This window comes from Phalaenopsis equestris, unplaced genomic scaffold (assembly GCF_001263595.1).
Source record: "Phalaenopsis equestris unplaced genomic scaffold, ASM126359v1 Scaffold000766, whole genome shotgun sequence".
Taxonomy (NCBI): Eukaryota; Viridiplantae; Streptophyta; class Magnoliopsida; order Asparagales; family Orchidaceae; genus Phalaenopsis; species Phalaenopsis equestris.
In genome coordinates, this window is record NW_018165206.1 from 285,913 (window position 1) to 299,697 (window position 13,785).

At 36.9% G+C, this 13,785-nt stretch overlaps 1 protein-coding gene across 2 annotated transcripts in view; it reads left to right on the plus strand.

Moving 5' to 3' along the window:
• Positions 1 to 1,606, plus strand: part of LOC110031094 — a 33,761-nt gene extending 32,155 nt beyond the window's left edge. Inside the window, exons 5-6 of one of the 2 annotated variants that reach the window (XM_020734138.1) lie at positions 1,261 to 1,357; positions 1,431 to 1,606. In XM_020734138.1, coding sequence (XP_020589797.1) covers positions 1,261 to 1,357; positions 1,431 to 1,580 — 247 coding nt within the window. In that variant the 3' untranslated portion in view covers positions 1,581 to 1,606. The remainder of the gene's footprint in view (positions 1 to 1,260; positions 1,358 to 1,430) is intronic. The other variant, XM_020734139.1, reaches the window with a different exon arrangement.
• Positions 1,607 to 13,785: the final 12,179 nt, after the last annotated feature.

Genomic DNA, 13,785 nt, shown 5'->3' on the forward strand with positions numbered 1-13,785 from the left:
TTGTTCCGTAGCTTCCAATATGCAGGTTTCCTATCTAGATACCAACAGGTTTCTCTAGTGTGTCGTGGCCTGTTGCAATGATCACACAACACCCAAGTTTTCTCCTCATACTTTTGTGGATGTGGAGCATTCCACTTGTTGATATGAACTTCAGAATTGAATGCCAAGGTCTCAGGTATGCTGGTAGGAGTGGGTTTCTTGTTGAGCATTACTCTTCTTTGAGTTTCTTCATGGTGTACTTCCGAGAAAGCCTCATGGATTGAAGGTAGGGGACTTCTCCCAGTAATTCTACCCCTTACCTCGTCAAAATCCCCATTAAGACCAGCAAGAAATTTAAAAATTCTATTTGCATCAACAATGTTCTTATACCTACTAGCATCGTCAGGACACTTCCACTCTTGATCGTTAAATAAGTCTAGGTCTTGCCATATTCTCTTCAAAAAATTAAAATATTTTGTGACAAAATCATTACCTTGACTATTATCACCAAGTTTCAGGAAAAGTTCATAAACCTGTGATTGGTTATCCATATCCAAATACATTTGGGCCACATTCTCCCAGAGTTCTTTGGCAGTAGAATAACATATGCAGTTTGCGCCTATCTCCTCTTCCATTGAGTTCACCAACCAGGTCTTTATCATGGAATTTTTTGCATCCCAGGTTGCGTGGGATGGATCTGTAGTGGCTGGCTCACGGACTTCCCCTGTTAGGTAGCCTATCTTCCCTCTTCCTCTAATGTAAATTCTCACCGATTGTGACCAGTATAGAAAATTGTCACCATTGAGCCAGATTGTGGTGATCTGGGCTGGATGATTTTCGGTGGTTCTAGAGGAGAGTCGTGTGGAATCAGACGGCAGGGTGGAGGGCTGAGTGGAGGTAGCAGAATCATTTGTATTTTCAGACATGATAGAAGAAAGGGAAGAAGTGTTTTCTCACGGCTGGACAAACTACATCTATTGATGTCATAGTAGTGGTTATTCTGCATAAATATCAGGTAATTAAATCTAAATATATAAAAACTTTGAAATAGAAAGAGAGCGGAATCAAACCATATATCTTTTTCCATAGTGAACTTGCTTCAAAATCTCTAAGAAGCTTAATTTTGCTGGAAAATATTGTGACAGATTCCCACTTCAGATTTTGTTATTTCTTAGTGTTCTGGTAAAAATGTGTTTTTTAGTTCTTCATATATCCTTTTTGCCTTAGTTTTGCAGCATAGCACACTACAAATTGTCATATGAAAGTAAATTCATTGTTTAGCGAAACTGACAGGGAAGAGATGGCCATTGATGAGGCTGAACTCAAGCCAGGTGAGTTTGTGGATAAAATGCACCATCAACACAAGCTTCACGAGCAGGTATTTACATTCCCATTTTTTATTAAGAAAGCACATTGTTAACAAAACTGACTCACCATTAAATACGTTGTAGCAATTGGAAATGCTTAAGAATATGCGCAGGTTTCAGCCAGACGTCCAATCAGGAATTCTAGAAAGGGTAATTCTCTTTCTTTCTGTGCCAAGTTATTACATTAGTTGCATGCATAAATCTTCAAACCCATATTTAGCATTAGGGCTGTGAATCCAACTGAATGGCTAAGGATCGCTAGAAAATCTGACTGTTTTTTATCCAATTAAATCCAGATAAAATCAATGAGTCATCCAACAAGTCAATCACAACTTGAACTTGAATTAAGCTAGGACTTGATACCGGAATTTAACAAACATCGAATGGGAAGCAAATATTATTAATGGATTCAAATCTGAACATACAACAAAGAAACATGAAAATCTGAAATTGCAATGAAACAACACACAACACTAGAACATGGGCTTGATCTAGGGTAAGGTGGTACCGGTTAAGGGTTTGGACCACCCGGGTTGATGGGTAGGAGACGGCTAGCAAGCTGGTAGGGGAAACTGCTGGTACTGGGGTGGGATGGCAGCTGGTTGAGGGGAAAACAGTAATTTCTGGGTGACCGCAGCAAGCTGGAAGACGAAGAATGTCAGGAATGATGGGACCTGGGGCTTGGTGGCAGCAGGGCTGAGGGAAACCAGCAATGTGGCTGTTTTTCTTTGGCGGAAGCAAGGGGGATAATGACGAGTTTGGAGGGAATCAATATAGGCAAGAGTGGGGGAAGGGTAGAAGAAAATAAGCTCCACCTAGAGACCAAGATACAACTGGAGCACCACTTGGATGATGTACAACCCGTGTAAAGGAAAAAGAGGCACCGACAAATGTTTCGGAACTAAAAACAACAAAACTAAAAGTCCAAACCCTAGTCAACATAAATTTAGAAGTTTCAGAGAAGCAAAATGCATAATTGGAAAATAAGAAAATAATAAAGGATTAGAAAGGAAAGAAGGATAAATGAAACATGTGAAAATTAGAAAGAAAATAAAATTAAAGGTGTTCAGTTCAGTTTTTCTCCAATCGCAGGAATCGGATGCTGTGTTCCTGGCAAACACGGGGCCACAAGACCCTGTACACTCCTGCATTAGTCTAGCGGGGTTGTTGGAGCTTTGACCTCATTTGTTGAAGCTTCTGACTTCTCATAATATAGCATAAAGGCAACAACATTGAAGTAGCGGAGCGGTCATAACCTTTTGGGATTGGAGGGTCTTCGACTGCATCTCTAGAATCACTTGGATTCCACCGTCGGATACACTATTCTCCTGAACACCTGGGAAAGTTTCTCGAAATTCGAGTAACTAAGCATCTGGATCCATTGTTGGATGCACAATCCCTTAGAACACTTGAGAAAGTTTCTCGAAATGCTAATAACTATCTCTATCTGTCCAACTATTTGTAGGTACATTACTAAACCGAGCTGGAATTTCGTGCAAGTGTACTCTTCAAAGTCCTCTAAAATTAACTTCAAGTTGGCTCATTCCTTTCTGAAGTGAAGGCAGTCTGAACCTCCCGTAACGGTGGTAGCCTTGGCCGTAAGTCGTTGATTAGGATATCATGAAACTCTCTTTATTGTGGCTGTCTTGTGTCTATTTCTGAAGTGAAGGCAGTCTGAACCTCCCGTAACGTGGTAGCCTTGGTCGTAAGTCGTTGATTAGGATATCATGAAAATCTCTTTATTGTGGCTGTCTTGTGTCTAATATTGGCTCTTCTGGTTCACTGCCCTCTAACATCATCAAAACTAATTCCACTGGTGCCTTTCTCATGGCAAGAGCACTTATAACCCCAGACTTTGCAGAAGGTAGGACAATTATGTGATTCTTTGTTGAAGGAGTAAAAGTTTTTGAATCCATTATGCTGAGTCTTGTGATCAAACTATCATGGTCTCCCCAACAGGAACTGATAGGCATCCATGGGTACAACATCACATCACACTAGGTCATGTAACTGATCTTTAACAAAAAACTCTAGGAGACATCTCCTATCAATGCTAACCCTATTCCCCTTTCTCAACCAAATCAGAGAATATGATTGGGAATATTTCTAAGTAGCAAAACTCAACTTATCCACCATCTGTATAGATATCACATTTTTATAACTACCTCCATCGATGATAATGTTGCGCACATTTCTCTTCACAGTGCAATTGGCATACAAGATGTTGTGGTGAAGCTATTACTGCTCTCGTAAATTTAATGTGAAGGACCTGTTGAACCATAAGTTTCTCACCCTCATCAGCTTGAAGTTGGTCCTGCAAATCCTCACTATCTTCTATGTCTCCAGTACCATTGTTCATTTCTTTTATGACTCCCTGCTCAGTCAAAGAGATAACTCTGATAGTAGAGCAACTAGAGGCGATATGTTTGAACCAATGACATTTGACACTGCCTTATGGCCACCATGTTGGGTGTACCACTCTTGGGCTTTTGTCCACTCTAATAAGCTCCATCATCTTTCTGGATAGTTTTCACACCTCAGATTTGCTCGTACTGGCACCTCATACTGTGAATGGCTATCTGAATAACAGAGGGATCTTGATCTATTTTTGTTATTTTTCCACTTTTATGAACAATGTTTGAATATCACTTAATGACCAATAAGGTTGTAACTGAACGACATGGCTGATGGCTGACTTCAGTCCTCCAAAATACCTGGCTATGGTATTCTCCTTTGGCTCCCTCAGCTCATATTTCAACATGCTCAAACTTTGCCATAAACTTCTCTATCGACAACTCCCTCTGATGTAAGTGATGCATCCTAAGAGCACACCCTGACGGCAGTGTGGCGGTAGATAGTTTCTCTGCATTTCCTTCTTGATCTTGTTCATACATTCTCTTCGCCTCACTCTCTTCATATGCACCCACCGTAAAGAGAGACTTTGCTTCAACTTCATGGCAACAAGCTTTACTCTCATATTAGCTGAAACCTTATACTACAACATCCTCTCAACAGTCTGCAACCACTTAATGAAGTTATCCAGATTAATTCTCCCCTCAAAATCTAGTAAGTCTACATTTACTCCCATATCTTGATGCCCTCCAAAAGTCAATCTATCCATCGGCCTCTTTTGATGCTAAATTCCAAAGCTCCGTGGCCTATCCTCTTCACTGGAATCATCCCTATGGAAGGGATTCAAGTTTTTCTCCCTCTCTCCTCTTCGAATCTCACTATCACAATCAACAATGATCTCTAAATGGGTTCCTTCCTTAATTTCAGGAAGTCTTTGTTGACGTAGGAGTATTTTCCACCGAATCTCTTTCATGGTAAGTTTCTGATTGGTTTTCAACACTTGGCTAGGACATAGGTTTGGGAGGTGAAAGAGGGTGTAGGGGGCTGATTTAGGATGCAAAAAAAAAAAAGTTGGATTTTGGTAACCCTAGGATGGATTTACGCTTGGGATAGCTCTGATACCAAATGATACTAGAATATGACGAATATCCAATGAAAAACAAATATTATTTCTAGATTTAAATCTGAAATTATAACAAAGCAATGTGAAAATAAATGCTAGAACTTGGGTTGGAACAGGGTGGAGATGGTGCTGGCTATGGGTTGTCCAATGAAAAACAAATATTATTTCTAGATTTAAATTTGAAATTATAACAAAGCAATGTGAAAATAAACGCTAGAACTTGGGTTGGAACAGGGTGGATATGGTGCTGGCTATGGGTTGGACTTCCTAGAATAATGGTTAGGAGGCTGCTAACAAGCTGGAAGGGGAAACCGCTGGTTATAGGGTGGGATGGTAGCCAGTTTGAGGGCAAAATGGTAATTTTTAGATGTCAACAACAAGTTGTAAGAGGGGGCAGGGGTTGTTGAATGGCAGGACCGGGTGCTGGGTGGCAACAGGGCTGAGGGAAAACAACAATGTTGCCATTTTTCTAGGGGCGGCAGCAAAGGGGGACAGCAGTGAGGATGGAGGAAATCGATGTGGCAAAAGTGGAAGAAGTGTAGAAGAGGATAAACACCAAGAATAAGATACAACCAAAGTACCATTTGAAACCCTACGATACAACTCGTAGAGGGATAACAAACGCCGATGGCTACCCTGAAACAAAACACAACAAAATTAGAAGTCCAAACCATATATATAGAAGTCTCCTCGAAGCAAAATTCCTAATTGGAAAATAATAAAATAGGAATGTGCTAGAAAAGAAGAACGATAAAAGGAATATGTTGAAAATTAGAAAAAGAATAAACAAAAAGGAGTTCTGTGCAGTTCTGCCTAATTGCAAGAACCGAATGTCGTGCTTCTTGTAGACATGGGATCAAGAGACCTCATACGTTCTTGCATCAGACTTGGATCAAATCAAGCTATTCTAATTTTGAATTAAATTGCTTGTGTCTGCCTATAAATATACATTTTTATTTGTAATTATCATATTTGCCTTGTTTATATCATTATATGTATCTTATATATTGGGGTTAAATATTTTTTATAGTACATTGGAACCTTTTTAGGCTCATCAAGTTCGAATCAAATTTAAAATGGCTAACTCGAATTGAAATTTAATCGATCCTGCCCATTTAGGTCTGTTTTATTAATAAACAAGTTGGAACATACAAAGATTTAAAAAGTTAGCTAACCAATTAAATATAATTTGTAAGAATATCTTCATAAAAAAATCAAAGCTGTTACTTCCACAAGTAAAAACTACAAAATTGTATAACAGTCAAGTGTTTCAACAATAAAAAGAAGCATTTATCTCACTTAGTGGGGTCGGCTACATGAATTCTTTTTCTCCATTGTGTCCTATTTAGTGTCATATTTTCAAAAAGTAAAAAGTTTAGGTTGGATGGATTGTTAACTTAGAATTGAAGTATAGAATTGTGTTCCTTGCACAACTAGATGACTAATTGAAATATTTGTGGATGTCATGCTCTCGAAGCTACCAAGAAAGAGAAGCAGATAGTTGGACAAAAAAAATTTAATTTACAATTTAGTAGCACTATCTAAAATAAAATATTTTTTTTTCAACTTTTTTTCTGTGATTAGCATTTTTCAAGAAATTGAAAGAGCAACTAAAATAGAAAATTTAAACTAATTTAAAAGTAAAATAATACTAATTATTCCCATAAATGGTCGCACCTACGATGCATGGATTCACTTCTAATAATCAATCTTGAATATTAGTTAAGCAAAATAATAATGAATTATTAATTAAGCAAAATAATGAGCTATCCAAATACCACAATAAGACAATTACAGCTCTAAAACATAGTAGGTAAAAAAAATCATGCATGCTAGTCATTGTCTTAAACTACAATGAAAATTATATAATGTGTTTAACATTTGAATAATAATTTTGACCATAAAATTAATCATTTAAAACAAGATATGATGGTGTCATACTTATATTTATCTTTGCATTTAAGTGTTTAATTAAATTATAAATTCATTATGTTATAATTAATTTTTCTTTTCTTTTCACATATTAATATAATTTTCTCAAGGGCATATTGTAATCATAACCTAACTTACCCTTTGCCGATGACACGTCAGTTACTATCTACGGGGGAAAGACACCTAGTCACCTTTGATCAATATATCCCTTGTAGGCATAGTAAAGCGTAGGTCTTATTTCCACTATTGTATGTGGTGAAAATAAATCAACCTGTATTGACATCCCTAATTTGGGCTATAAAGTGGTGAAATTTATCTATCAACATGCACATATAAGCATTCACGTGTGTGTGTACGCGCACACATCATTTTTTGTGCTTTCTTCATAATATATAATGTCTTTTTATAAGAAGTTAATGTCTTTTATAAGAAACTAATGTATAACATAGAAAAAAATAAATGCAATATTATTAAAAACATATTTTATCCCTATCAATATGTCAGATAAATATTATTTACAAAACATATCATATCAGATTAAAAAAATTTAATAATTAGCTTCTATTAAGTGCAAAAAATTTAGAAGAAAAAAAATACTACTTTTTATCTAGAATTAGAATTACCCATCTTAGATTTATCTTTGTAATCTTGACTTTAAAAGAATTTGCTTGATTTTCCTTAGACTTGATTCCTCACTTTTGCCACCAATTTAATCTTTAATAAAACATAGATTCAAGGTCATAACTTTTGCTATGCTACTAAAAAATTTAGAGATACACACTTTATCCTAAATCATCTAGCCTTTATAATAATGCTTATGCACTATTTTGATTAAACTTAATGATAATTACACATATCTTTAGGTATTTAATTAAATAGCCAAATATATTTATTTATATTAGCTACATTTATTTCTAACTTATTAGTCCATATAGAGCAAGTCATCTTACTTGGACAAAACAATAATTTTGTCATTCTTATAACACAACCATATAATCCTTTTCATAAATTAATTAATATAGTTTAATCGTTGGCAAATACTTGTTCTCTTTTTATGCATGTAACATAGTCTTTTAATTCTTCTTTAGTTAATTATTTTAAGGATAATTTAAAATTTTTAAATTCAATTTAATTGAATAGATACATAAAGCTTTATAGAACTTGAAATGAGAATTCACCTAAAATAATTCAAGGATGATAATGATATGAAGTTTATAAACCTTCTCAAATGAAATTTTCTTATCCAAACTTTAAAACAAATTGCATAATGTTGGCATTACAAGCAAATGAAACCTAATATTATTTTATTTTTAATAAGTCTCCTCTATTCCGAAAGAATTTATTTTAAATAGCTATCCTTTATTTTCAAAGAATTTACAAACTTGGGTTAGGGTTTTGAACAACCAATACTTGGGATTAGAATTTACCTTTCTTAAGTGAATGACGAAGAAGAAAAGTATAGAAAAATTTTCTCCTCACAAGCGATGATACCTTTGCTCGCAGTCCTTTTGCTTGGCTTTGTGGCCGTTTGCCTATTACCCTTGCTTGTGTGCTCATTTCTAGTCCCTTATTTCCTGCATCGAGCTTTGTCTCCTCTCCTTCACTTCCCTGCTTATTCTTAATTGTTCTCGATTTTTCGCAAGCGATCTGCTCGCTCCATGTCCTCTAAATCTTGGAATTGACTATTGTCTATTCAGTTGAACTAGCGCTAGTCAATTCAATTCTCTTTTTAAACAAGCCATTTAATTTGCTCTAAAAATTTTGTTTGAAAAGTAAACTTGACCGACGTTTATTAAATTTTAACATTATTTAATAAGTTATTATTATTAGCTAAAATATAGTGTTAATTTTATTTCTTTTTATTTAATTATGCTTTTTTTGGGTTATTATAATAGAGCAGTATTTGATGTGACATGGTAAAACAAAAGGTTTAAACTTACATCATCGTCTAAAGGCCTACCAATGCGGTAATGTGAAGATTGCTCGAATCTTGCTTGCAACCTCTTGATTTTAAAAATTAGTGAAGGGAAAATCCAATGCAAGCTTGCCCAAATTATTGAAGATAGGTAACTTCCCCTATTTCTTTTTATTTAATTGTACAATTTTTTTGGGTTATTATAGTAGAGGAATATGATGCGACACGAGGTTACATCATCATTTGAATGCCTCCCAATGCGGTAATATAAAGATTGCTTGAATCTTGCTCGCAACCCCTTGATATTAATAATTAGTGAAGGAAAAATCGATAATAAGGGAGCAAAGAAGCAATCAAAGAGAAGTATCTAATAACTTGAAAAAAAAAATCATCTTCTTAAATAGCAATTAATAGCTAAAGCCTTTTCAAGGAGAAACCAGAGAAGCATCCATCTTACATTTTGCAAATAGCAAGAGCACCAAATCTAAGTGCATGATGACCAAACATCCAAAGAGAAATAAGCACTAGTTATCTTTGCTTTAAGGCCTCCAAATAACAAATAAGTAATAGACCTCGGAAAGCCTACCCTTTTTTCTTTCTATTTACTGATCTTGGGGACACCAGAAGTTGAATTTTGAGAAAAAGAGAAACTTGATAGGAATATTTTTTATTTACAGCTGAGGTTATAAAGTAGAGCATACACAATAAGATGGTAAGGTGTCTTTGTCATATACTTCCCTTGGAAAGAGCCTAGCTTCTTAGATATATTTTGTAAGCTTCAAGGAGAATAACGTTACGCCCTTTTAGGAACTGGTCTTGGTTGGGACTGGTCAGGCCTCGTCCAGCCAACCCCAGGCCTCTAAGGGCCGGTCGACCTAGTAGCAGGGCAGGGTGAACACGATAGGGAGGGTTGGCTCGACAGGAAATGGGGCAGAGAGTTTCAGCGACAAGCGGAGCCAGTAGACAAGCAATCGCATACGAAAGGAGAAGAAATCGTAGCAATTTAGGAGGAAGTTTGAAGAGCTGTGATAATATTATATTAAGATTATTAATCTAGGGATTGTTTTTCTTTATGCATGGTTTTTGTGGGCTGTTGTTTTTTTTTTATTCTTGTGGTGTTCCTAGCGACGTCTAGGGTTGTGGGAGAGACGATCTGCCTCTCGAATAGTAGATCCTTATTATATCTTCCTTGGTTTCCTTCGATTTTCATAAGAGAAGCCCTCGTTTAAGTTTTTTTCAGCTACCTATTAAAATTTTTTCATTGTTTGTGTGCTGATTTCAGTTCTGGATCGTATCAAATTCATATCAAACCAAGATCTTGAAGAGATGACAACAAAGAAAGTGGATGTGCTGGAAGGAGAAGTTGTGCAAATTCAACTGGGAATGGAAGAAATATTTGCCACCATAGAGGACAGATTTTCTTCCATAGAGGGTCGAATGAAGGATACATTCAAGATCATATAAGAAATGCGAGAAATGATGAAGAAGCTCACGGAGATGCAGTCCAAGGCCACATCGAACGCTTAGGTTGCAAACCCTAACCAAAGGTTGATCAGAAAGTCCTTAGCCAGATCAAAAGGAAAGGAGATCGAACTAGAGGACAACGAGGAGGATATCATCTACCAACCCGAGAGCCCTCCTAGGACTCCAAGAAGAGGGGGAGTGGGGACTTCTGATGGAGGGGGTTAGGCTGAAAATTGGAGGGTTTGTGCAAGGGGCTCGGACATGTTGTGCTTTGGCTTTTGCATCTTCTTCTAATGCTTTCTTGCATCTCTCTTTAACTTCAGTGGATACTTTGGAGCATGGTTTAATGCCCCTGTGTGTGCCGACATGATGTTGCTTCGTCCTATTTATTGTTCCACTACAAATTTGATTGCAAAGCTTACATCTCAAATATTTTTCATTGGATATGTTTGTTGTATATTGTCACGCGAAGTTTTTCTTGCTAGTGCGACTACTACCGACCACACAGTTCTTCCCTTTTATCACAAGTTTAGAACTAACAAATCTCTTTAAAAATAAAAATCAAATCAAATTCAGATATAGCAAATTGCAAACATGAAAAAAAATAGCGGTTTATTGTAAACATGAAAAAAATTTATAGTTTAGTTTAGCTAGAATGATCTTTAGCAAATCTTTAACATGAAAGAAAAAAAAATTGTGGTTCATTGTAGCAGCTGTAGTGAAATTACTCGTAAACTTACTGTAGCTACAGTGAAATGATACTTATAAAGGATAAAAAATCTAAAAAATTCAAAATTCCTTGCCTAGTTGCGCTGCTACGGGAGAAAGTATGTAGGTACGGGAGAGGAGACGATGCTGGTGCGGGAGAGGAGACGATGTTGGTGCGGGGAATGAGACACCGCAAGAGGAAGACGAAGACGAAGTAGACGAGCATGCCAGAGAGGAAGACGATATGGGGATCGCCTACATGCAGGACAAAGACGAAGCAGACGAGCTTGTTGCAGGATTATCTGCGTGCGACGGTGTGAGGGTCGAAGCAGAGGGCGGCGAGATTTTCTGCGACTTTGCGTGCGATGGAGGAAGCAGAGAGCTGTGGGAGATGACTGCATGCGATAGGTATGTAGAATTAGGGATTTTTTTGCCTTTTTATTCGATTATGAGGTAGGGTGTATAACCATAAGGCTTGAATTGTGCTCCGGACTTTCTTGGGCGTAAGCCCCCCGAGATTTGTGCCCGCCTCTTGGGCTTAGGGCAAAAGGCTTTTTGCCTCACCCTGGAGCGCGCCCCAAGGCAGAGCCCTCTTCTCCAAAAACATGTTTCTAAAAAAAGGCAGAGCCCTCTTCTCAACTAACATCTCACACTCATCTCTATGGAGCTAATGCTTCTCACCCCTCTTTTGCTACCTCCACTGCACCCTACTCAATGAAGGAAACAACTCTGCTTGTAGAACAACTGGAGACAATGTGTCCATATTTATGGCACCTGAAATATTTCCTAGCTTGAACTATATTGGACGTGTTATTCTAAGGCTTCTTCCCACTTTAATTATCTCTATCATTCCCCTGACCAGTCTTCACAACTCTCCCAGGTGTGCTCCTGTTGATACCTCTAGCTGTGTGGCTATCTGAATGGAGGTGGGTGTCTGCTCTACTTCTGTTGTCTCTTCATCTTCACCTTTAGTGTCAAGTTGTAAACATCAATTGGACAAAATTGCCGACGGATGTCTCTGTGCCTCTCAAATATCTAGCTATAATGTGCTCCTCTGGCTCTGTTAGCTCACATTTCAACATTAGCTGCTTAAACTCTATTGTGAACTCCACCAACAACTCTCTCTGTTGTAGGTGGTGGAGCTTTAAGAATATGCCCTGACGGTAGTGCATGGGTAGGTACTTTCTCTGCACCTCCTTTTTCATCTTCTTCCAAGCGACAATCTTGTTCCAACCTTCTATCTGTTTCTCTGTCTCTTCAGATTCAGATTCTCCCGCTACAAAGAGGCACTCTTCTTCAGGTTTATGACGACAAGCTTCACTCTTTAATCAGTTGACACCTCATTGTGCTAAAAAAATCCTCTCAACCGTTTGCAAGCACTCAATACAAGCACTCAATGAAGTCATCCGGATTCATTCTCCTCTCAAAATCCGGTACATCAACCTTCACTCATAGGTCTCTCTGTCTACCAACAGTCACTCTATTTTTCGAGCTTCTCTGATGCTGAATCCCAAAGCGTCGTGATCTATCATCCTCTTAACTGGAAATTTGATATTAGTAAATTTTAGGCTAGGTATTAGTAAATTGTGGTTACCTTATGATAAGACTAGAGTTAGGCTAGCTTTGATATCAAATAATACCAAGATTTATCCAAACACTGATGATTAACACATATTATTGCTAAATCCAAATATGAAGTTAAAACAAAACATGATGGAAATCTGAAATTGTAACAAAATGACACAACACTAAACTAGGGGTTTGAAAGGTGATTGGGTGGTAGAAAGAGGCGGTTGGCAAGCAGGAGAAGCTAGTTAAGGGCTGAGCTGGGTGATGGCAACAACGAGGAGAGGCAGCAAACAACAGGTAGCCGTTTCAAGCAGCGGCAACAAGTTGAGTGGAAGAAAACAACAACAGTTTGTTGTTTTCAGAGACGGCGATAGCATAGGTTGAAAGGAAATATAACAGGTTGTTGTTTTCAAAGGGGGCGACAACAAAGGTGCGGCAAGAGGGCGGAGGGAGTCGATGCAAGAAGTGATGGTAAAGGGTATAGGAAGGATAAACATCACTTGGAACCCTATGATACAACCCTAGAAGGGAAAAGGGAGATGCTGACGGCTGTCCCGAAATAAACATAACAAAAACTAACCTTAGAAAATAAACGAAAACAAATAATTATACCTAGGATAATTAGTTATGGACCCCACCCTGCTTGGGCGGTATTCCCCAACCTTTGAGGGTTCAACTAAACTTCATATTCCTTGGACCGATTCGTTCCAGGCATCCCTAAAATGCCCTACGATCATTAGTTGCCCCACGTCAATTTGACCATTTTTACTCTTGCACCGGTTCCCCTAGGCAAAATCAAGGGATTCTAAGTTACAAAAATCAATATTTAACTATTTAAATTATTATGATTATTATTATTTTTTTTTACTTTATAAATTTGATAGTCCCTTATAAAATAGACTTTATTTATTAAACTATTTGCCTATTTTTAAAACTACATTAAATTTCATTTGCATGCAAATCGTAGTTCTTTCCAATTATATTATTAAGAAAATTTCATTAATTAAATTCTTATTCATTCACAGCTTAAGCATGTTAGAACCACATGTTAAATGTATATTATTCGTATCAACACTAATTAAAATATTATATTCTTTCTTTGTATTTATAAATATATATTATTATAATATTAAACTGTAATTTTAAAACATAATTCCCTATTCGGACTTATATGTATTAGAAATCTTAAATCTTAAGAGAATTAACCTATATTCATAAAATAAAATTAATGAATTTGATTTCATAACAAAATAAAGAGTTAGCTCATACATTACACATTATCCTAACAGATTATTCAAATTAAATTACTTTCACAAGAAACTAATGAAACTTAATCACGAGGCTAGATTTTCCTTCCAATAAAACAGTTCCATGGG